Source organism: Solanum verrucosum, unplaced genomic scaffold, assembly GCF_900185275.1.
Source record: "Solanum verrucosum unplaced genomic scaffold, falcon-dt-bn FXZP01000229.1, whole genome shotgun sequence".
Classification (NCBI taxonomy): Eukaryota; Viridiplantae; Streptophyta; class Magnoliopsida; order Solanales; family Solanaceae; genus Solanum; species Solanum verrucosum.
Window position 1 is genome coordinate 5,646,552 of NW_026020011.1, and position 24,505 is coordinate 5,671,056.

A 24,505-nucleotide genomic window follows, 5' to 3' on the forward strand; every position below is an offset into this window, starting at 1 on the left:
AGCAAACTATGCACAACAACACTCAATGGAACCCAAAATAAAATTAATGCAAGAAAGCAGTATGGATTGCCGTCTTCCAGTATTGTCTGAACCACAAAATACAAAGCCAAAGGAAATTGCAGTGAAACTATCTTCAAACATTTAGCGTGAATTGTGAACAGATTGGATAGCATTGGAGGAAATATAATTAAAAGTAGAGTACAGACAAAGCCTAAAGATTGCACAACTTCCTAAGAAGAAAACCTTGTAGATAACACACTCAAATTTACATTAGAACTCAAGATGCAGGTGCGAAGAAATCCAAATTTCTTTTACATTAGAACAGGTGCCACGAATCATGGAACGAAACCAATATCCTTGAAGTACTCATGCTCAAGGGCACTTCGGGCAGTGATTCTCTTGCTGGGGTCTAGGCAAAGCATTTTCTGAAACATCAATAATATATCAGTATGAGAGATTGAAGGCTAAAATATTCAATCATCTAATCTATCAAACGCTATTCATTGTCCACATGAAGACCTACTTATAGTTCAAATGAAGAGAAGTTCCAAAGTGATTCATCGAATTTACAACATGAAAGTTGCTAATTCCATAGAAACAAACTGCACCATAATGACCCACCTCCCAGTAAATGTCCTCTAAATAAAAAGGAGAATTGAGAAGGAAACGAAAAGAGACGCACAATGGAAGGAAAACAGAAGAGCATAGACTGAAACAAGTATATGGATGCAGATTCCGAAACGATTAAAAAGAAAGAAATGTAACACAAACACGGAAACTGGAACGCCTTTTTCCTTGAAGAAAATTAATTGTCAGTCTTTTGCTGCTGTTACAATATCACGGGAAGAGATTCACAAAGCAGTTAGTTGTAGATGTTTTTATGTCTTTCACTAGAATATCTTTCTCACTAGAAATCAATCATAAAGCAGGGTCTACATTCAAACATGTTTTACATGCTCATAAGATGCATATACCATTTTTAACTAGAATGTGAACTTACACCAATGAGATCAAGGCCTGCTGCACCAAGATTAGGGACTACAGTTGCCAAGTCCTGCGAGTTTAAATGGCTCCAATTATATAATTCATAGGACGTTATCCTCATAGTATAGCAGGAGTCAAATTGCTAAGGGCAAAAAAAACATAAGAAGAACGTAAATTACCTTAGATGGCCATTTTGGAAAAGCAGATTTAAAATCAGGCAGAGAAGTCACTCCAGGCCATGTATCCTCAGTTGGAGTACCCACAACTCTTCATATAAGGAAAAAGTAGAGAATCATGACATCATTGGAAATATTGAATAAACACGATGCAGAAGGAAACGAAAAACTGACATTCCTTGATTCAAGAAACCTCACTCTAGCATTCTCTTTATAGAGTTTGATGAAATTAATAGTTATAAACATGTTAACAGTGATATTTTGGTCATAAACATCATAAAGCCAATATATGAACCTTGTTAAACCCCATAGAGGGGAAGGTAAATAGAATAAATTACTAATATGCATATCACCACAAGGAAATGAACATCACAGGCCATCCAAAATGATGGTTATGGAATTCCGAACCATGAGGCTTATCCATGCCCTTATATTCTGTTCACTCAGCCCCCTATATTCTGCCTGCTTTTTGAGTTCTAATTATTTTAGTCTGTGATGCATAAAGGAGGTCAGTAGAATGTTCCATGCCTATTCCTTTCTAAGAAGGGCTAGTTACAAGGATGAAAATGGGATCTGCAGTCTGTAGATAAGGAGGACACTTCCATCATCAAAGGATATTCCTTCCATAAAGAACATTGTCTTCATGAAAGAATTAGTGATGTACTTTGTTTTATCAATAAGAATGATTATGTATATTAAAACCTGAAAATCTTGAAAAGTTCGTCAATCTCGGAGTCACCCGGAAACAAAGGCCGCTGGTTCACCATCTCAGCAAATATGCAGCCAACTGACCAAACATCAACAGGAGTAGAGTAGTGGCGTGATCCTAGCAGTATTTCTGGTGCCCTGTACCATAAGGTCACCACCTGAAACAAAAAGTCAACTATTGAAGACCCAAGGAAATAAAAGCTAGATAAATACCCCTGCTCTTCCAATTGCTTGGTTAATACAGAAGATAAAAGAGTCTATCTTAAATGATAGGGCCAAACCCCTGAATCCTGATCAAACTCTTTATCTTTATCAGAAAACTTAAAGCTATAAATGGTAAAGAAAAACTTTGAAGGGAAAAAAGTTTGTTCACATAGAGAAGATGTATCAGATCCTGAAGAAGAGCGTCAGATGTAAGAGAAGTTTATGCTTTGCTATAATAACTAGCTTCTCATCAGTCCTAGGGAACATTAAACAATTGGTAAAAATTTAAGAGAAGGCACAATGAAAGTTTCAGAGAGCTAAACACAATGTTCATACCTCATGAGTGAAAGTTCTGACAGGAATGCCGAATGCTCTAGCCAATCCAAAGTCTGCAAGCTTTAGAACATTTGTACGTCTATCTATCAGCAAGTTCTGAGGCTTCAGATCTCGGTGAAGAACTCTATGAGAATGACAATAAGCAATTCCACGGAGAATTTGATACAAAAACATCTGCAAAATTGGAGAGATTGCTTAATTGATGACCATGAACAAGAAGCCTGTGAACTTGGGAATAATCATGAGATAGAGATACTTTCTCAATCCACATAACCAGATAACCTCGAATTTACATATTTGTGGTCAGAGTGCCTCTCTCTTCCTCCTCCACAAAGACATAATAGAGTTACAAATTCATCAAGCAGATAACACATAATGAAACCAGACCTCCAAAGGATCATCCAGTTCTTACTCACTTTTACAAGACGCGGATCCTTAGAGAACTCTGGACATGAGTCCATATGCTTCTTCAAATCCAAGTCGAGATATTCAAACACTAGATATAATCGCTTCTCACTGTGAACCACATCTTGCAACCTGTAAGCAGATAGGAAGAAAACTATCTTACAAAATGCAAAAATACCTTTCCGATATTATAAAAGAGAATTTCTATATTGGTATCCAACAGATCGTGTTTGGATCTGCTCTCTAGTCTCCAATTCCTTTTGATTCAATTAACGTCCCCCAATCCCACCACAACCCCCCCCCTCCCCCCTTTTAAAAAAAAAAAAAACACTCCTAAACTCACTAATCCCATAATGGCACAAATTCTATTTAGCTATCATCACGAAATGAACCTTTTCACCCAGTTTCTTCACCTTCCAAACATAATTAGATAGAGGACCAAATGAATAGTGATTTCAAATGTAAGATAAGCTAGCTCATACAAACAATGAATGGGAAGTCAGAAGATGTCTCGTCTCCTAGCCACTATCACTTAAATATTTCTAAAGTGTAAGGAATGATTAAGAAGCTCCAAAAATACAAATGGTTTCAACCCATTCTACCATCAGCAGAAGTTACAAATTATTGCACAACCCTAAATGCATCTCTATAGAAACAAGCTTGTATGCATAATCTATAATACCTTCAATCCAAAATGTTTAGATGCTGAACTTTATTTTCTGAATCTAAGTAACTATGAATATGACTACAAGTTGTAGCAAACTTAGGTCTATATCCATTACACAGAAACAGCCCTTACGCGACCCAATTACATTTGAAGCGCTAGACATAGAGGGTGAAGTTTTCCCTAGTAAGAACCAGTACATAACATGGAGCCTTCCCCAGTCCCCAGAGCAGAAGAAAAACATCTCCCAACTATGCACTCCATATAGAAGAATTTAAGAAGGTAAATAGTTACAAAAATTCTTACACGGCAAAACAAGGGGTATAAGGAAAACAGCCTATGCCAGAAAACAAATCAATATTTTACTACTCAAGAAACTGTAATAGTGGAGGCCCTGCTTAAACTGATATGAAGGGGAACTAGACGTGCATAAACTGCATAATCAACATTACATTTATTGAATAACCACAAGAAATAGAGAATACAGCCTCAACCACTCTCATCGTAATCACATCCATACAGTAATATTTACAGAAGTAGTAATAAAGACCATATTGCTACAGTATACCTCACAATGTTTCCATGCTGCATCTCTTTCAGGAGGGAGATTTCTCTAATAGCCGTGCTTGGCACACCCTCATCTTCCTGCTCCAGCCGAATTTTCTTCAGTGCAATAGTTTCATTAGTTACACGATCACGAGCTTTGTACACTACGCCATACGTTCCTTCACCAATCTTTTCAACTTTTTCATACTGCAATTACCCACAATATCACTTTCCAATATAAGCATCAGGTGAACAGAAAGCAACTAATGATACAGATGAGAACTCCTTTACCTGGTCCATCTTAGGTCAAACTGGATGGACTCCTGAAAGGCAAAGCAAGAGGAACAAAAAAGAAATTCAGATGAGAAGTAGTAAGAAAGAAAATTTGACACAGATACCTTTTTAGTCATTTTGATTAAGATCAAGTGCATTATCTGTTTTTCAATCAATTCTTTTTTACTTGGATCAACATTCAGTTCAAAGCTGCCACTACTAATTAGGAGCAGCGTAAAGGTGCAAACGCCCAGAAATCCTACTCACCCGAGTTTCAAACATGTGTAATAACTGATAATTTGCCAAGCTGTACTAGAAAAATATACCAAATGATCATGTACACTACACTAACAAGTAACAACTAACATTTTGAGTACATTTCAAATTCAATGCAGAACCAGGCAAGGTTTCCATATGGCATATATACAGAGAAAACCATAATACTCCCGGATAATACTTGCAATTATAAAACTAAGAGGGAAAAATTAACTTCCACCCACTTCATATCTCATACTTCTCGTTGCTAGTACGCCATTTCAATTGAAACAACATCAATTTACTACAACACCATCTTAATACACATTAGAGATCAAAATGAAGATCTCCAATTTACGCAACAGATAATCAGTTCGAATTTCCCCAACCTAACCCCCAAAAATCAGCAGCAAAGTGATCTAACGCAAGCAACAAACTTAGAGGAACTCAAAATTAATCGGAAATTAACACACAAAATGCCACTCATCCACAATAGTCAGAAGCAAAAACAAAAACAGTTAAGAGCTATAAAATCAGCAGCAAAGTAATCAAACGCAAGCAACAAACTTATAGAAACTCAAAATTCATTGGAAATTAACACACGAAATGTCACTCATCCACAATAATCTGAAGCAAAAGAAAACAACTAGAGCTATGAATCTATCGAAGATTTCGGGAAATGTGATTAGGGGTAACGAACTGTAACTCACTTGAGTATGACAAGAGAAGGATATCACCGTCGTGAACCGGAGGATCGGAGATGAAAAGCTGCCGGCGGTACTGGCGGAGACGGAGTAACTGCTGTTTGTAGTTGTACCACAGGGAACACTTGTTGGACTTGCAAGTCCACCTTTAATATATGGGGCAGAAAAAGGCTATTTACCTCATCTTATTAATTTTGGTTTGATTTTTTATTTTTATTTTTTCACTTCAATTTTCTTTATACTTTTTAATGTTTTTTTCCTTTAAGTTTATTTATATATATTTTTAATATAATTTTGCACTAATAAAAGTTTAGTTTGAGTATTTACGGTTCAATTAATCAATTTAATTCTTTTTTTACTGATATTAGGCATTTGAATTTATCTAATACTATTACTATATGCTAATATAATCGTTGACAGAGTGAAATTATCTAAAATACAAGTAAACGAGAATAATTAGTATTTATTTAAAATTAATAATCTATTGGGATTGCATGTATATTGTATTTTATGTATATTTCAATATATGTTTGTGATGATTAATGCTTTATGACTATCAAATTTATATTGTTATATTATTCATTTTGTTTGTTGTAGGGTACGTATAGTTTTTTTTTTTTTTTTTCTCTCATAGGCCATGCCTAGGAATATGATTCCTCCTTTATAGTTAGTGTGAGAAAACTAAACATTATTTCTATTAACCTTTAATTTATCGTCATCGACTTAGTCCATACAATTAGAGTGATTTAGTATAACTACGCATAATAAGTTAGCATGACTAAAAAACTTTGCCTTGTCTTTCTTACCTTAACACTAGGGTGGACCAACATGGTGTTCTTCGAGTGCTCGAGCACCCATTAACCTAGTATCAAATTATATATATATCTATATAGAAATTATGAAGTATTGGTATATATTAAACGTAGAGCACCCAATGAATAAATAGTTTGTTGGTTCAATGGTTCATAGTGGGTGCTTAAGATTGTTCTGTGCTACTGATCCCGGATTTGAATCTGACCCTCAGCATGTATTCTTTTTAATTTTTGAAACCCACTATTCTTTTTTTATTTATAGAAGCCCTTTTACTACTTTTCCTAAAAAAGAAGATATACAAATAAATGTTTTCCTTTCTTAATTATTTAAGATAATAAATACTACTCCCTACATTTCTAAATAATTGTCATGTTTCACTTTGCAAGAGTTAATTCATAATTTTCAAAGCTAAATTAGATTAAAATAATTCAATATTTCAAAAATTAAAATTTTATTTCAAAAACTATACTAGAAGTTCTATAAGTTGTAATTTTTCTTATATCAATATAATAAAAAATAAATCTTATAACATTGTTCAGAATTGCTATTGTTTGACTCTAGAAAAGGGAGACTATGACAAGTGAAAATGAACAAAGTGAGTAGTTGTTCTTATTGATTTCAAATATGATCACCTTTTTATGACACGTGTTAAATTTGTGCACTTATATATATTTTTATGTAAGGGCATGTCTAGGTAGATCCAGTGGGTTCATTTGAATCCTCTTCGGCGAAAAATACACTATATATACTTAAAATTATATTTTATGTATATATAGTAGATGTTGAATACTCTTTGACTTCTTGTGTATTTATTTATGTAACTTTTATATTTTGAACTCACTTAGTGAACAAATTGGCTCCATCACTATTAAGGTGAGAACACCCACAACCTTAAAATCCTGGATCCGCCACTGCCTTAACAAATGTATACATGTCCATGATCCTTTTAAATGCAATAAAAAGAGAAAAAACATTTCTTATTAGAGTTTTTTCGTTTTTAATGGTTCAAAAGATCATAGTTAAAAAGAATAAATTATTTTATTGATCTTTCTACAAACTTTTTCTAGTTTGTGATGTTGTTCAAATCGTCAGAATGTTACTAGATATACTTCTCCCCAGCAATATAATATGTCAAACATCTATAACACTTTTATAATTCAAGATCGAGATAGTGTTGAAATGTATTGCAAAACGATATTGATATGTTTTGCTTCCTTAGTCAATCAAATCATTATGGATACATAAATTGCTTAAACAAAGGTTATGAATCCATCTTCGTTAGAAGTAATTCTTTTCATTACTTCTAATTAAAGGTCTAGAGACTTCGTAGTCCCATTACACCTCGTAAAAAAAAGATCCTTTCTTCAAAAATATCTAACTTAAAGTTGGTTATCAAATATATGTTAGATTCACATAATTCTTTCTTGCCTTCCCATGAATTCAACACCAAATGAACCATGCACATGAGTTCACAAGTTACATCTTGCTCAAAATCAAACACTTTTACGAGGAATTGACACAGACATACAACTATTATATACAATTGGCAACATATAGCCCAATATTAATTAGCAATTAATAGTCCCAAAAAAAATAGCACGTATTAGCCTAAAGAAATATAACAAACTTTTTACAGTTTTTTTTAAACCATATGCAACCAATTGCATTAATTAAGGAGATGTGAGGTTATTTTTCCTTTCTTGTTTGTAACTCCTATAATTGAGGAAGTTAGCTTTTCAATATCTTTAAATTCTCAAACTCAATTTTATTTATCAGTCTATTTAAAAGAATATTAATGCAATTTACAATAACATAATGATATAGTTGAATGTAATTTTATGAATTATTTTTTTACTAATAGACGGTAATTAGTTTATTAAAAAACAGTTGCCTACTTTTAAGAAGTGAAAAATAAATATTTATTAATTAACCCATTAAAAAAAGGTTACGTGAACTTTCAAGGAAGAAGTTTTTTTTAATTATTTAGTTAACTTAATAAAAGATTATGACTACTTTTAAGGTAAGAAAATATATTATTAATGCTCAATTAACGTGTATTAATTATCAAATAACTGAAAATAATTAATCAAATAATATTAAGAGGCAATGATTTTTATTAGAAATTTTAATAATACATATACATAAATTACACAATAATCAAAGTTGCAATTACATAATATATACATAAAAAAGTATTATATGTATACACAAAAGATTATTCATAAAAATAGGCGTATAAATTTTATTGATGTATACAGTAATTATAGCATGTATACATAAACTTTATAATGTATACATAAGAATATTACCAACAATTATAGGTATTAGTTATCACTATAATGAATACAAGAATATGATACATATATAAATTAAATTTTATTCATAAATTGTACATGTGATTTTGTTTATGTATACAATAATTGCACTATGTATACATTGGTTCATATTCATTGGTATGTATTCACCTAATAAATTTATATATTTTTATTCAAATTGAGATTGACATTCATTGGTATACATGAATTGAGTCGTATTCATGAAAATCAACATTCCGATTTTTTACGAGGATCATACTAGAACCTAATTTCTTACCCATGAAATTGAAAAAAAAATAAAATTCAAATACTATAACCTAAATTTTTGGCAAAAAAGATTTAAAAACTTTAATTTCACAAATCACGAAATTTCAAAATTAATTGGGCAAGAAATGCTACATAATTATAGATTAAAAGAAATCTTTGGGAGGATCAATTGATAAACATATAGTTTATCTGATTTGCATAAACAACATGAATTAAGGAGAATAAGAGAAAATTTAGAAGGGAAGCAAATATACATACGAAAAAGATTTTAGAAAAAAAAGGGATGAATAACCTATAATTTCGTAAAACAAAATTGAAAAAAACTTAATTTCACAAATCATGAATTCAACAATAAATTGGACAAGAACAAGATTATATATAAAAGATGATTTTTACAAGTATACATGAATAAACATATTGTTATATGTAATTTTCTTAACAAAGTGAATTAAGGAGAAGAATTGAAAATTTGGGAGAGCAACAAATATTCGTATGAAAAGAATTCTAGAAATAGAAAAGGAGAAGAAGAAGAAGAAGAGGAGGAGGAGGAGGAGGAGGAGGAGGAGGAGGAAGAACAAGAAGAAAGAACTCTATTTTAAAATGGTTAACAAATAAAAAGGAGAGATAAAATATGAATAATAAAACAATAATTTTTTTCTATTCGAGAAAAAAAAAGGAGCAATCAAACATGATTTAGAAAAAAATAAGGAGAACAAAAATACATTTTTTCAGAAAAAGAAAAATAACTATTGAATGTCAAATAAATAAAACAAAGTTTTTTTCTTGCTAAAAAATTAAAAATGGGCTATTTATTGCCAATTTAATCTATAAGTTATCATGTTGTGCCATTTTGTCCACTTTTACATTGTAGAATAACCAAGTGTTTGAGACAACCAAAAATAAAAGTAGGAAATCAAACTCTAAGTCAAGGACTTTATATACAAAATGATATAAATATAACTATTTAATTTACTATCGGGTTATCGGTTAACCCATTAAGAAAAAACCTCAAACCATTAAGAACCGATAACCCGATAACAAAAAAAATCAAAACCGTTATCAAAACTGCTAAACCAATAACCCAGTACTGATAAACCAATAAAAAAAATTCGATTCAAATTATCGATTTCGATTTGATTTTGAATAGCCCTACTTCAAAAGGTTGTCCTATTAAAAACTCTCCAAAATCAATACTTATTTCTAACTCCCCGAAGTATTTCGTCGATTTACCCGAAAAACCTATAATGGACCCCCGCAATAAAAAAATAAAAATAAATCCTCTTCATGGCATTTGGCCCACATGGCACATGTCATGTTTGCACAAATAAAATATGACCGTTGCAAAGGAGAGATCTCCTTCTATTCAAAAAACTTGACATCTTTTTAACGAGTCCCAAATTGCTCCTCATTCAGCCATTTCTCTCTCTTCTTTCTCTCTCTATATTTTAGGGCATCGTATACAGGCAAAAGAAGGATATGGGGATTGCACCGGAGACTCAGCCACAGCAACAGCCGAAGGTAACAATTTTTTCTGACCTAATTAGATGAATAGAAGAGCAAAAATGTCAATTTTTGTTTTTTCGTGAGCTTAGGGTTTTTAGGAATTTTAACTCATTGAGTTATATGCGTGCTCATTTTGTTCGATTTGAATGTTGCTATGCGCTTGAATTTCTGACGATTTTGTTGAATCCCATTTGTTGTAAAGAGTTCTTTTTTCTCGATTTTGAATTTAATTGATATGTATTTTAAACAGAAATGTCGCAATTTTGGGGTGGATCGCTAGTTAACTGAGCACTGAAAAAGGATTTAGGGCAGTGGAGTAGGATTTTCTCATGGAAAATTTTGGCATGTTGTAGAACAAATAAACTAAATGGACTTGGTTGACTTTGCTGAGCTTTGTTTTTCATTTTCCTGGACAGTTATCATGGTTATGAAATTCTAAGATTTTCTATGCTTTAAGTATACAACAACAATAATAACAACATACGTAGTGAAATCCCACAAGTGGAGTCGGGGGAGGGTAGAGTGTACATTGACCTTACCCGAGACCTTTCGTTAAGAATAATACAGTATTTACCACTCCACCATAATCCATGTTGATTTATGCATTAAGGTTTAAAAGATAGAAATGTATGTTCTTTTAACTTTTTTTGCATCAATTTTCCCTTTTGTATACTTGGTTGATTAGGATTTTATTTTTTGCAGGATTCCTCTGAGGGTGCGGCGGTGGACCAAAAGAGATGGACTCTCAATGATTTTGACATTGGAAAGCCTCTTGGAAGAGGAAAATTTGGTCATGTATATTTAGCTAGGGAGAAAAGGGTTAGTGGATAATTATTAATTTTAATTAATCAACTATGTATACTTCACTGGTTTGGTAATTCGGAATACTATCTTCTGAGTTCTGTAACATTGTTTAATGGGAAATTGTTGGGCATCTGATCCTCATTTTCATCCTTCATGGAAATCAATGTTTTTGAAGTATAAAGGAAAAAAGAAATGTATTGTGCTTATTTGTATGTCCGCTTAGATTGTGTTGAACTATTCAGATTTTAGAGAGTTCTTAGCCCATTGATAAAATCCTTCCCTAATCTATATACCTATCCTCCTCCTGTTATTCTTCTTTGTTTATCTAAATATACAATTCATGCTACAAACAATAACGCCTATTATAATCTTAGTTGTTTCATGTAAACAGAGCAATCATATTGTTGCACTAAAAGTGCTTTTCAAGAACCAACTGAAACAGTCCCAAGTTGAGCATCAGCTTCGTCGTGAGGTAGAAATACAAAGCCACCTTCGGCATCCAAATATCCTGAGACTGTATGGTTACTTTTATGATCAGGTAGATTTCTACAATCTTAATGCTTTACTTGTTCAATTTGTGGCCTGAGAAGAATTATAAGAGACTGATTATCTCATTATTATTGCAGAAACGGGTTTATTTGATTCTGGAATATGCTGCCAAGGGTGAACTCTATAAGGAGCTGCAAAAATGCAAATATTTTAGTGAAAGGCGTGCCGCAACTGTGAGTTCTTATCACACTGTTAGACTTTGCCTTCACATTACCGTGAAACCTTGGGACTCCCTGTTAATTATTTCCTTTGTAGATTAAGGGATGAAGAGCAATTCGCGTTGGGTGTTCATTTTCTCTTTTTTTCTTTTTGTCACATCTTTAGGTAGCATTGAGTCCGTAACACGTTATGTCATTTTAATATGCTCTCTAGTTTACCTATCGTTATTAAATTGATACAAAAGTTTTATGTATTTTTTTTGTCATGGGTGTGGTGTTCAGTATGTTGCATCATTGGCGCGAGTCCTCATATACTGTCACGGGAAGCATGTGATACATAGAGATATTAAGCCAGAGAACCTTTTGGTTGGTGCACAGGTACTTATTTTGCATTTTATTGGAGTTTATGCTTTGCTTGCTGCTGTAAAATGGGGCAGAGTTGTTAACTGTATATTTCATGGTTTTCTACTATTAGGGTGAACTTAAAATTGCAGACTTTGGTTGGTCGGTACACACCTTCAATCGCAGACGCACTATGTGTGGCACTCTAGACTATTTGCCACCTGAGATGGGTACGCACGTTGTACTTGATGTAAATTAATGTTCTCATGGCCGAAGCAAATAATCTTTTCTCCAAGTTCATCTGTGCTTTTCACATGGCCTGCTTGATTTTGTTAAAAGCAAGCCTAACTGAATTACATGAGTATGATGGTTGATTGCTGAATGTTGCAGTGGAAAGTGTGGAGCATGATGCAAATGTGGACATTTGGAGCCTTGGTATTCTCTGCTATGAATTCCTATATGGGGTGCCTCCATTTGAAGCAAAGGAACACTCGGACACATATAGAAGGTAAACTTTCGCTACAAATGGAAACTATTGAGAGTTTTGCTTTTTATGAGGAATGTGAAACTGAAAAAGTAAAAGAGTTTTTGATTTAGCTAGCAGAACAAGCAGTCCTAAAAGAAACAATAAATGAACCTTGAGGAGCCGTTTGACCATGAATAAGATTTGGATATTATTTGAAGGAGATTATTTCAACTCAAACTTGATATAGAATTTGAAGTTTGAAAAACATGTTCTTGGAGTTTTTCAAGTTTTTACTCAGTAAACTTCAATTCACGTCTTAAACACTACTTTAGCTTTCAAATTCTCTTCTTCAACTTAACTTCAAATATTACATTTTCTCAAAATCTCAACCAAATCATGTCCAAACGCCACTAAGTGTCGTGGTTTGTGATGACGTTACACAGGATTATACAAGTGGATCTAAAATTTCCTTCTAGACCGGTAGTCTCATCAGCTGCAAAGGATCTTATTACTCAGGTTAGTTTCAAAATTATTCAGCTACTTTTCAGATAACTACTATACTTATGTTTCAGCTAGACTAATATTATGTGGCATAGCAGATGCTAGTCAAGGATTCTTCGCAACGTTTGCCCTTGAAGAAGTTACTTGAGCATCCTTGGATTGTGCAGAATGCAGATCCTTCTGGTGTTTATAGGGGTTAATGGATACATCTTCTTGCAAGTTCCAATCATACTACATTCTTTTATATTTTTCAAGAAGCCTTTGATATCTCAGATAGGATAAATCATTGTCATGTAAAATGAGAGGAATTACTTTACGAGCTGTAATGAAAAACCTGTGTTGCTTGAAAATGAGAAGAATTACTTTTCCAACTGTTTATTATGCAGCTAGTAAGTCATTTTACCATTCTTTCCCAGGTGTCTCTGTATCTTTCTATATTAAAGTTAACTTGGTTTTAACTGACAACTCGACACTTCGTTTGGATGATCATGTTGGTTAACCAGCCATATCTTTATACAGTTATACTTGGAGAACATGTCATTCTTTAGAGGTAGATCTTGATATTCCTTACAAACAACACATTGAACATTCATCTAATATTTGCAATAACTTAAAATTTTAGACTATCATCTAACATTTCCTCATAATATTTTTAATTTGCTCGAAAGGATCATTACAAGAGGAATTGAAGGGGGAAAAGTTAATTATGTCTCTCAATAAGGAGTTCTTTTTTCCTGCTTTGTATTGTCAAGAGCAATTGAAAGGAAAAAAAAAAGTTATTTACGTCTCAATAAGAAGCTCTATTTTCCTGGTTTGTATTGTTTTACTTGAGCCGAGGATCGTCCAAAAGCAACATGCGTCTTCAAGGATAAGATCTATGCACATACCATCCTCCCCTGTCTAGATATGTTGTTGTCGTCGCTTAGGTGAGTCTAGTCTGGGTGGGTGCAAGTCAAAGAAAGATTAGGATGGTCCCACTCATGTCCCCAAAAGGGACAATTGGTTTAAAAAATCTGCCTCTACTTCTGATTTCTGCCAAAATCTTGGACTATTTTAGATCTTAAAAGACCATCCAGCAACACAGTTCACCATTTATGTGCATAGCAAATGTTTTCACTATATAAATTTATTACAAAATATTATATAAAAAGATGTCTAATTTCACTTCCAGAAATTAGGACTCTAGATGAATAAGGCAGCAATACATCTGTTACTACTGCCTACATCTGATGAAGAAGATCCCAAAACCTTCAACAAATAAGTTCCTAGGACTGTTTTATAAGGCACAATGGTAAGCAGCAAAGCTTTAAAGACAGCAAGAGAACCACTGCACAGGCAAATGATTACAACAGAGTTACTTCAGTGTGTCGCGCCAAGTTCGTAATTACTGTATCAGTGACCTGAGTTCTCATGTACATTGTTATCCCCATCCAACAGTTGAGTTTGCGGCTGCTCCTCCTTTTTAATCTCTTCAATGTCTTTCACGCGCAAGAAGCTTGGCTGATTGGTTGACGAAAGAAGACGTGCCCACATCCTGTCAGTTATAACCACCATATTTTGTTTCTCGGTAATACGCTGCAAACAAAAAATGCCAGTTTAACTTAAACATATATGATTGTGCATCCATGGAGTTCAAAATTCAATGGCTTTAAACCTTCATAGCAAATCAAATGTGCTTTTTGAAGCCTGGAAAGCTTGACAGAGTTGATCATGAAAGGAGGTGTTAAATAGAATATGCTTGAACGTGTAACTGTGGTATAAACCATGGCAATGACAGCTTTGGTTTTCAGCTGTGGAGATGCTCTTACTTAACATCATACAAATGAATCTTTTATCAACAATAAAACAAAATTATCCAGTGACTGGGTTAACATGTCGAATGTCTTTCCTGGAATGAGGAAAGCTTGAGAAAAACTAAGCAATGAGTCCAGATGGATATGACAGAAGAACTGATCAAAAGGTAGAAGAATGAAAGAATTTAAGAAACAGTTACACCCTTGACCTAAAATGAGAGTTCCCAACCAGAACCTGATAAAGAAAAGCGCATAAAATGCCAGCACAATGTTCTAAAAGGCACTTGTAACTTGTGAGGTATGTCTTCACATGTGCAGATGTGCTTAGAGAAGAGGCAATTCCTAATTATCTCGAGACAGTCAAATGATATGAAAAACCGTTGACATTTTTGTCTTTTACCCATTCTCATGTGTCTTATGCCTGGGTACTTTTCCTCATGCAAAAAGAGGTGTTGAATGGGTAAGTTAATATGGGATGTGTATTAGTAACAAATATTGTATGATAACAATTACTTTTGCCCAAACTCCAGAGCTTTTGAAGGGAATGTGTAAGGACGAGAATGTCTCAAGGGTGAATGGCCTGTGGATCTCAACTACAGTTACTATTTTTGTCATCTTAAGCTATTTACTTAATAATAATGGAAAAAAGTCCTCATAAAAGATGCCCAAAACCATGATATAAAAGATCAGATTATTACACTAATGTTTTTTTGGGGGATGGGGTGGGGGTCAAACAACATAGAACTACCCAAGTTGGACTTTGAGAGGTACAGGTATGGAAATTCTCGAGATCATTTCCATTGAAAAGACAAGTCAATGCAGAACTACTTACATTGAATGGAATATAAGTCTGGCGACCATTGACAAGCCCTGAGGTGAAACCTGTGTAGCCTGCCATTGCTCCATGAACACAACTTTGAGCAAGAAGAGTGCAATATACATTATCAGAGGCATTACTTGGAACAGCACGAATCATGTAAGTCGGATCTGAAAAAAGAAGAAGATTAGCTTGATATATTTTGCAACAAATCCACTAATTAAGATGGTTGAAATTTCTTACCTATATATTTAAGAGTAATGCACATCTTAGTTTGTTTAGCAAAATGATCCTACAAGAAAACAAAGATGTGAGTATAACAGAATACAAGACAAAATAGTTCCTCTTTAACTCAACTCAAAATTTCTGTGAACTCTTTAAGAATAAATACACACCATGTTGACAGTTTTTGCCAAGAGGTAATGTCTTAATACTGACATTGGGAAATGTAAGACTTCTGCAGATTGCTCATCAAGGGTGCTTTGCACCATGAAGTTAGGAAAATTTTCATCATTGTAATTAGATATACCAAAAAGCAGAATGTTCAACAAATATTTGCAGTTACAGCCACTTTACATCATCTACACCAACACATAACTCAGTTTTGATAGTAAGTAGATAACAGCAATACATTTCAATATATAAACATATCACTAGACATTTCTGAGTTTTAACAATATTTTTAAAGGAGAACTTTTACAACCATTACCCTGATTTTCTGGGAAATCCACAAACCAACATCCTGGAGAAGCTTGTTACCCGAAGCATCTTGTTCCTTTTTGGCATGCGCATTCTCTTCTGCAAGAAGTTCTTGCCCTGCTCCTTCAGCTATCACAATAACCATGTGCCCATTTTCTTTGAGCCGTTTTTCAATGTATTCGAAGAGTCCACCATCTCCTTCAAGATAAAAGGGTGACTCTGGAATTAAACAGAGATCAACATCTCTGCTCGCCAAAGTGGCATACATTGCGATGAATCCTGCAACAAAATTCCAGAAATTTGAACTAAGCCAGGAAAAATTAAATATAAGCATTGGAAAAATAACTTTACAGGGCATTGTTACTGAGATATCACTGCAAATATTATAAGCTATTCTCCACATCAAAATGATTGTCCTAGAGCTTAGATAATATAAGCATTGGAAAAATAACTTTACAGGGCATTGTTACTGAGATATCACTGCAAATATTATAAGCTATTCTCCACATCAAAATGATTGTCCTAGAGCTTAGATAAGCAGACCTTATTATTTATTACCATTATCTAGTTTGCATCTACTAACTCAAAAGCAATAATTTTTTAAGAGCAAAATTTAGCGACACTGTGCAAGAGATGTTATGCAGCAGAGATGGACAACAAATGCTCTCCATGACTCATGAGAACTTGGAAAAAACTTGTCATAACTAGACTATTGGCTATGGGTTAATAAGATTTCAAGGTCAAGGTGCACAATACCACTATAGCGTCCCATTAGCTTCACCACACCAATACCATTTTCAGCACTTTCAGCTTCAACATGAGCTGCATTTATGGCACGTTGAGCCTCCTCTACAGCAGTATCAAAACCAAATGACTTGTCGATAACCTGAAAACAGAAAAAAGTTTTATTTTCACAGACCAGCTGCCATAAATGAAGAGCTCAATTTGGCTCGATCAAATAAGAGATGGTAGCCCAAGCTGAGGCTTTTGAAGACTTAATAACAAGTACTGTGCTGCGGCATACATTTATGTTTCTCATTTGCAAGAACATCAAACTGTATTTCCTGAGATTATTTAAACTGTTTATTAAATGGAAACAAAAAAAAGAAAAAATCAAGTGGTGCTGAAGAGAAGAGAATTACAGGGATATCATTATCAATTGTCTTTGGGATCCCAGCAACAATTACTTTGAGACCACGCCGCCTGATTTCCTGCAAAATGGCAGTAGGATTGTTCTTATAAGCTTGCCAGAGGATAAGTACTCTTCCACCAACCAAAGTATTGAGAATACCCAAAACAAGGACTATATCATCAGCCAAAATCAGATGCAAAAGGTAAAGCATATAAAAGTGGCTGCTTCGTATTATTGGCAAAAAATGATCAAAAAGCACCTTGCAACCTGATATTTAAAAATCATACTAAAACCACATGAAAATTTCAAGAGAATAGCAAACCCCTGGAAACTATTAGGTCGATATGCAAAAGCCATCAAAGTCGGACAAACTTAGTACAATATATAGGTATATATACTATCCACGAGCTTAACTGATGTATGCTAAAGGAGGATTAAGATGATGTAAACATGTAATACAGACTGTCACAGATAGCATAATTCAAGAGACTGTTAAGTGATTATATCACCTCAACGACCTAATAAAAGAATTGGTTTTCAAAACTCTGAGCAGAGTGCTAAAAAGCTCAGCAAGACAATACAATCCATGAGCACCTTGTTTCCCTCAAAATGAAACTATTTGAGCTGGCATCTTTAAAATCTTGAAGCTGGAATTTCCAGGAAATAACATACCTCATATATTACAGCTGCTCCTTTCTGAGTTCCATCACCACCGATTATATAAACCTTACCAGTAAAAAACACAAGTTATAGCCAGCGGAAATTTATTGAGTGACAAAACCACACTCAAGACATTTTGCAGTGAGATAGAAGATTCGCCTCGGAGGACACTGACTTCTGGTATAAACAGCAAGTTCATCCCTCAAGATCATATTTTTTGTGACAAAGCTAAAATTCTATTCCTAAACCCCTTTTCTCCCTCTAGCTTCTTTTCCAGATAAAGTCTTTTGCATGAATACAACAAGCATGCTAACAGAAGCTCAACTTTCTTTACCCCCAAAGAAGATTTTCATGACCAGTATAGTTCCTTCTTCATTAATAAGCAGCTTTTGCAAAAGGTTGAGAAAATCATAGCTTGAATGGTGAGAGATGAAAGCGGAAAAGTATTTTGCCAGTTCCGACACCTATTTATGGATGGACAACTTATCTCAAAGAAAACTTGTTTATGGACAATCTCGCACTAGAGATACCTGATTAATTTCACGGTCCTGTATGCTGTCAACAATCTTTGTGGTATCATGGCCTCCTCGTGATGATCCAAGAATTGTACCACCACGTTTATGAATGTCATTAACAGTTTTTGGTGTCAAATTGATGATATTCTTGGAATAGAAACCCCTGTAGCCTCCCTTTTGAAAAAGAATTACAGTATCAGCTGACAATCAAGTGCAATATAAAACTTTTCCAAGAGGAAGATGTGAAAACAGAATAAAAGAGGCCATATCAATCTCCAATTGTCAAACATTTATATTTAATAGCCAAAATGGTTCAAAAACAAAACAGCAACAAGAATCTGTTTTACAATCTAAACTTGCCACACAAAGCAAATTGGTGTCCTTGTACTAGATGCTAACTTGAGGTTGAGTTAGACCCAAGGTCTAAGCAATTTGAATTATGTCTTAAGTTTCTTTAAGCATTGTCTATGAATCAATAAGATTCAAGATCTTTTTTATCGATATTATCACCAGAGTCCTCCATCTCATCCCCACCTCCTTATAGGTATTCTATTCAGAATTGAAGCAAACTGATGCTATAGAAACTTAACAAGGATTACAACTTTATATCACTCAAAAGTTCATCTTTCTATCTACCTCATTTACGTTGTCATATTACACTTCCCACAAAGCAGTGCTTCCTTCTTTTTCCATAATTGTGATAAGATGGATAGAAGATGTCTTCTGAATTTTTTTTTGAACTCCAGAACTAGCAACCGATTGAGCTAGATTATCATTTCCTAGATAGAAGGTTTGACCATGAATGAACGCAAACTCCAGAACTGGCCTCTGATTCCTCTGGATTCTACGGTTAGTGGATTCAACATGAATACAGAAGCATTATATCTCAACGTTGTTTTTTTTTTTTTTGAGAAGGTAACAATTTGTATTTCTATTTCCAAAAAATCAAAACCTGCCACAATTTATATCTCAATGTTTTGATACAGTCACCATAATTCATCTTCATTCTTTTTCAGTAAGGGAATTCATGAATGGCTGTGTGTACCACAGGCTTAATAGTGAAGTATTGAGCTAATAGTTTGAGTCTTACAAATTGCTCTAATATTGACTAAGGATATGGTCAAGTTCTTTGAGCACATGATGCAAATCACCTTGGGGGGACTCTGCATGTTGCAAGTCTTCACTTAGAGAAGTGGTGCTATTTGATCTAGTCCTACAAAGTCTTTACCTGCTGAAGTTAATAACTGATCTAATGCCAAAAACATTTGCAGAAAAAAAAATATATTCAGCAGCCAGCTTTAAAACTGTGATAAGTTATGAAATAACATAAGCACATGAATGTACAGAATCCATTGTTCATCAATATGGAATCAAGTACGAACAAATAGTGACTACACCCCCTTGCAACTAACTGTGCATGCCTCAATCACTTCCCATATGAGGCAGAATGCCTAAACAAGCATAAAAGTTTGAAGTTCAAACAACTTACATCGATACCAAAGACTTTGCTGACCCCATACATATAATCAAGGCTATGTACAATCTCTCTGATCACTGTGTTTAGCCCAGGGCACAAACCACCGCAAGTTACAATACAAGCACGAACATCATCCGAACTGAAATACACCTGAGCAACAAAGAGCACGCTTCTCAGTGAGTTCATACTTCTACTGATTGATGAAAAAAAGGAGAATTGCTCTTTCCAGAGGAAAGTACATAGTACATACCTTCTGACGTGGACCAGCACGCCGGAAATGCACCCCTCTGGGACTGTCCTTGTGAACAACAACCTGGAAAGAGACTTAAACATTACTTCAATGAGGGGGAGGGGGGATACAAGTTTCCCTGGTACCTAGATGGAAAGACAAGCTAGCATAAGAATATAAAGATTATGAAGGGCTCATTCCATGAAAGAGAATTTTCACGCTTCTTCACAGCTATATCATCTTGGAAACTACTGAAAAGACTAAAGAAATGAAAAGGAGAGCAAAGTACTGCTTTTAGGTTGGTCTATCTAAAAGAAGAGATCATATCAAAAAACGTAACAGATTCTTTCGTTTCTTTGGGCGACTGGCCATCTGCCAGGAGTTTCGGGTTTAATATCGTTTCTTTCAAGGGTGCTGACCCGCAGCGAGGTAGAGATGACTAAGTGACATGTGGTATATGGAGACGGCAATAGCATGCCGTAGAAGGAGATAACAGGTGGAGTCAACTACCCACTAAGACTAACCTATCTACAACTACATCCCCGAACGGCAGTCAAACGGGGGCATGAATGCAAGATGCTAGCGGAATGATTGGCCGGACATTCTGAAGAGTCAGAGCATGTTCTTATTTTAATAAGTTAAGATTTAAATAATAAAGGAACTAAGATGGTACATATTACAAAAGATCAGCATCTAACACTAACATGAAACTACAGATCTCTTATCTCTTCTGGGAATTCCATGTATTGCTCCCTATTTACCATAATACTCCTTTTACACATAGAATACAGATTTAATAGACACCTATTCTTAATCATATCAGCATGTTCTTTTTTGTACCTTTCAGCTATATAATGGAGTAAATTCTCAATTTTTTGACATATACCTTGATTTTGTTTATCCTTTAAGCATTCCATTTCAATGCTTAGATTCTGTTTCCTGAGATGAAATTTGTGGCAAGGGTGGAATAACAAAGTGTTCATATGTTACGCAGAACTACTAGATATGTCAAATTCAACAAAATACGGGATCTTCATTTTCCCAAAACCTAGATCGAAGTGTAATAGTCCTCTACTCTAGCTTTCAAGTTATTCCTATTAGTACATTCTTTGGATCACCTGCACTCCCAAGGTAGTAAATAGAGAATCCTAAGCCCAGCTTTCTCAAGATTCTATGTAGTCAAATGTAATTTGTCTTAGTATTTCATCGAACATTGGAACGAACATGGGTATACTATTTTCTTCTTTGTAGAGAATTCTAGACCCATGGAACAAGTTAAGAAGCAGGACTCACCTTTTGGGGGACAGTATCATCCATGTCAACAAAGTACTGCCTGAAACCACAATGAAAGTTCATAACTTGTTATGGATGAAATGCATATATAATTAACCGTAAAGTAACGGCCACATCAGCTTGAAGCATAACGAAAGAATTTTTGGTGATCAACTCACTTCACAACTGAATATGCAGGATTGGACCGCAATGGATTGTCATAAGTCTGCCGTCAAGCAACAAGATGTAAAAGAAGTTCAATTAGTAAATATCAGCATCCAGCACAAGAGACATGAAGGTTGGCAGTATAGAAAAGATAATACCTATAAGAGCTAAAATTGAACCATTTATTTAAAACACTTAAAAAAAGGGGAGGGGAGGGGAGGGTGGGGGGGGGGGGGGGTTATAACAAGAGGAACTAGGATATTGTGTCACAAAAGGTCACATGCCAGCATTCACGATATTTAAAGTGATGACAAACTGGTTCCCTTCCAAAAACAAAATACAGATGGAATGAGCTTCTCCAACAAAGTGATTGAATTGAGAACATGAAAGAAAACAAAGGAGAGTGATGGAAAGGATATGGTTTCTTTAGGATTGGTTTGTGGACAGAAGGATGTACGAATACTTGTCAGTCCAACAAAACCTGAACTTAGCACTTGTGTTCAAAACGAAATTGCAGACATCACGAAAACGTTTTGTAAAATGAACGAAAGTTCATACATATAACGGTTCTGCATTAACAACTGATTAGACTACAACAAAAGCCAATGCATATTCACTTGATGCCTCTTGTTTACTGACACAAAATAAAAGATCTAGATAGCATCTAGCAGCTGTGCTGAGCACCAAATTGTAGGCGCCCCCAAAACATCTTTTCTTTTACATAAATGCCAGTTCAGACAACTAATCATCCTCCAACAAGTTAGGATGTCCCCTCATTGAGATAGCTATGAACTCTTTCCTTTTGCAGGCTACTTAAAACTTCAAAGCACAACACTGATATCTTAATTTTGCCGTCCCAAAGAATTTGAGTAGAAGATCTCCCCCTACCCCCCCCCACCCCCCACCCTTCATACAAAGGGCTTCTGATTCTATCTCTTAGGTTCTGACAAAACTTCATCAGAAGCCCAATAATCATTTCTCCAAGAACTTCAAACAGTAAAAATTAGTAGAAACTAAGCATGAGAAACCATGTGTGCTTTATGGATACCATACTTCTGTAACCAGCTCCCCTCCCCAATTACATGACATTTGAAGTCATCAATAAATTTTAAAGATCTCCCAATATTAGTGCGTTTTCAGTTCACTACAACAAAGAACATATTCTTAACTGTTTTCAAAACGGAAAGAAAATGACACTGTACATTTAACCAGAAATCCATTTATACCAGCAAGTTTAGAAGGCTGTGATTGGTCCAAAGAGCGGGTCACAAACGGATTTCTCGGTTATCAAAAAAAAAAAAGATAACAACCATATCTCTCTACCCTCCTCCACTTAAGCACTATATACTCCATTCAATAGCTAACTCATAATGTGAGATTGCCACACATCTCGATGCATAGCCCCAATGAGCTTCTTTAACTCTTTTTTTTTTATAACGGTGGTGTCCAAGTCAACTTGCTCACACCTCAACATAAACACTATGTGATTTTTTCTCATCTGTCATAGCTAGACAGAGTTACATAGTACATGTTTATGGTGGAAGGTGGTAGGTATCGCGTAAAAATAGCTTCTTTCACATTTCTTTCTACATTTTTATGGATCAAGTGAAGGACAAACAACACAAGATGCAATAACTAAACAAACCCAATCAATTAACATTACAAAATGACAAAATCAAACAATTAGAGATTCACATATACAACATCCAAACACATGCATACTCAAAATCATTCAGAAATTAAGAGAAAAAAGAGAGAATACAAGAACAATACAGGAAGATCAGGGATATAATCAGTCAAATGAGGAACATCTTCAAGAACATAGCCATAATCTCCTTTCACCACCTTCATCTGGTAATTACTCTCAGTACCCATCTTCCCTAAATATACAAAAATAAAAAAGATTCCAACTTTCTCAATGGAAATTCAAAAGGGTATCTGAAAACAGAATCACAAAAACAAAAAAATACATATATATGTTAAATTTGAGTCAACCCAAGAAAAGAGAGATTTGTATTTTTTGGTTCTTGTGAGAGAAGAAACTGGAATATTGTAGTAATAACACAAACAAGCGTGACAGTACAACACGTGAATTGGAGATTTGTTCTTTCACACGAATCAAAGGAGCAAAAATTAGTCAGAATTTTCAAAGGGGAAAGTGAAAAAAATGATATTTTTTTACCGGAAGAGTGAAAACATATGGATATGGAAGTTGGTCGGCTGGTGGTGGCATTTATCATATCATTTCAATTTTTTAAATATAATTATATATGTAATTAATAAAAAAATATTATATTCCTATATATACGACTTAATAGACGTTTGATTATGTTTCATTATTTTTATGATAGATGAGAAGAGTTTCTTCTTTATTAAACATTTTAATCCTTAAATGATGTTGTTTCTTCTTAGTTTGGGTGATACTTCAAAATGATTAATGTGTATTGTTGTACTAATTCAAATTTATTAGTCCACGGAAAATCAAGTAGAATTTAAATATGTGATTTTATTTCATAATTTCACTCGATAAAATTTATTTTTAGTTTTGATGGTATATTTTTGTTACACAAAACGTTGAACGCAAGCTTCTACTTTATTCATACCGCACAAATATAATATGTGACATTATCGTCGATTTCTCTAGTTTCATGGATCAGAGACCCGAGGACACTTTGAGTGTCATTCACGCTTGCCTCATATATCATATTTTCGAATTAACACTCCAAATAGTCAAATCTTGATCCTACTCAAACTTAATATTTTAGACTCCAAA

The 24,505-nt window shown here is 34.3% G+C and overlaps 3 protein-coding genes across 3 annotated transcripts; 1 reads left to right on the forward strand and 2 right to left on the reverse strand.

The window, feature by feature from the left end:
• Positions 1-31: 31 nt before the first annotated feature.
• Positions 32-5,430, reverse strand: LOC125820132 (cell division control protein 2 homolog A-like). The gene is made up of 9 exons (XM_049499554.1): positions 5,262-5,430; positions 4,315-4,346; positions 4,046-4,230; positions 2,825-2,945; positions 2,409-2,582; positions 1,863-2,026; positions 1,164-1,251; positions 1,001-1,054; positions 32-425 (listed from the first exon to the last, which is right to left on the reverse strand). The coding sequence occupies exons 2-9, from the start codon at positions 4,321-4,323 to the stop codon at positions 336-338; spliced, it is 885 nt and encodes a 294-aa protein (XP_049355511.1). The 5' UTR covers positions 4,324-4,346; positions 5,262-5,430; the 3' UTR covers positions 32-335.
• A 4,600-nt stretch (positions 5,431-10,030) lies between these two features.
• LOC125820140 (serine/threonine-protein kinase Aurora-2) lies at positions 10,031-13,341 on the forward strand. The gene is made up of 9 exons (XM_049499565.1): positions 10,031-10,168; positions 10,856-10,972; positions 11,349-11,495; positions 11,584-11,679; positions 11,947-12,042; positions 12,140-12,236; positions 12,397-12,514; positions 12,916-12,988; positions 13,072-13,341. The coding sequence occupies exons 1-9, from the start codon at positions 10,127-10,129 to the stop codon at positions 13,171-13,173; spliced, it is 888 nt and encodes a 295-aa protein (XP_049355522.1). The 5' UTR covers positions 10,031-10,126; the 3' UTR covers positions 13,174-13,341.
• Positions 13,342-14,356: 1,015 nt separating this feature from the next.
• LOC125820138 (ATP-dependent 6-phosphofructokinase 6-like) lies at positions 14,357-23,906 on the reverse strand. The gene is made up of 13 exons (XM_049499563.1): positions 23,506-23,906; positions 21,747-21,793; positions 21,589-21,628; positions 20,317-20,379; positions 20,079-20,216; positions 18,605-18,763; positions 18,087-18,140; positions 17,425-17,493; positions 17,039-17,168; positions 16,293-16,561; positions 15,827-15,875; positions 15,599-15,753; positions 14,357-14,548 (listed from the first exon to the last, which is right to left on the reverse strand). The coding sequence occupies exons 1-13, from the start codon at positions 23,605-23,607 to the stop codon at positions 14,366-14,368; spliced, it is 1,458 nt and encodes a 485-aa protein (XP_049355520.1). The 5' UTR covers positions 23,608-23,906; the 3' UTR covers positions 14,357-14,365.
• Between the last annotated feature and the right edge of the window lie 599 nt (positions 23,907-24,505).

Bases quoted from the DNA above. Each gene is read 5' to 3' on its own strand.
- LOC125820132 (XM_049499554.1), bottom strand. The intron at 2,946-4,045 runs GTATACTGTAGC...ATCTGCTTACAG, and splicing joins CAGCATGGAAACATTGTGAG to GTTGCAAGATGTGGTTCACA. The intron at 2,027-2,408 runs GTATGAACATTG...TTTTTGTTTCAG, and splicing joins TCAGAACTTTCACTCATGAG to GTGGTGACCTTATGGTACAG.
- LOC125820140 (XM_049499565.1), top strand. From the start codon at position 10,127: ATGGGGATTGCACCGGAGACTCAGCCACAGCAACAGCCGAAG. The intron at 11,680-11,946 runs GTGAGTTCTTAT...TGTGGTGTTCAG, and splicing joins GTGAAAGGCGTGCCGCAACT to TATGTTGCATCATTGGCGCG. The intron at 12,515-12,915 runs GTAAACTTTCGC...GACGTTACACAG, and splicing joins CACTCGGACACATATAGAAG to GATTATACAAGTGGATCTAA.
- LOC125820138 (XM_049499563.1), bottom strand. From the start codon at position 23,607: ATGGGTACTGAGAGTAATTACCAGATGAAGGTGGTGAAAGGAGATTAT. The intron at 16,562-17,038 runs GTATTGTGCACC...ATTTTGTTGCAG, and splicing joins GCTAATGGGACGCTATAGTG to GATTCATCGCAATGTATGCC. The intron at 14,549-15,598 runs GTAAGTAGTTCT...TTTTGTTTGCAG, and splicing joins AGACTTATATTCCATTCAAT to CGTATTACCGAGAAACAAAA.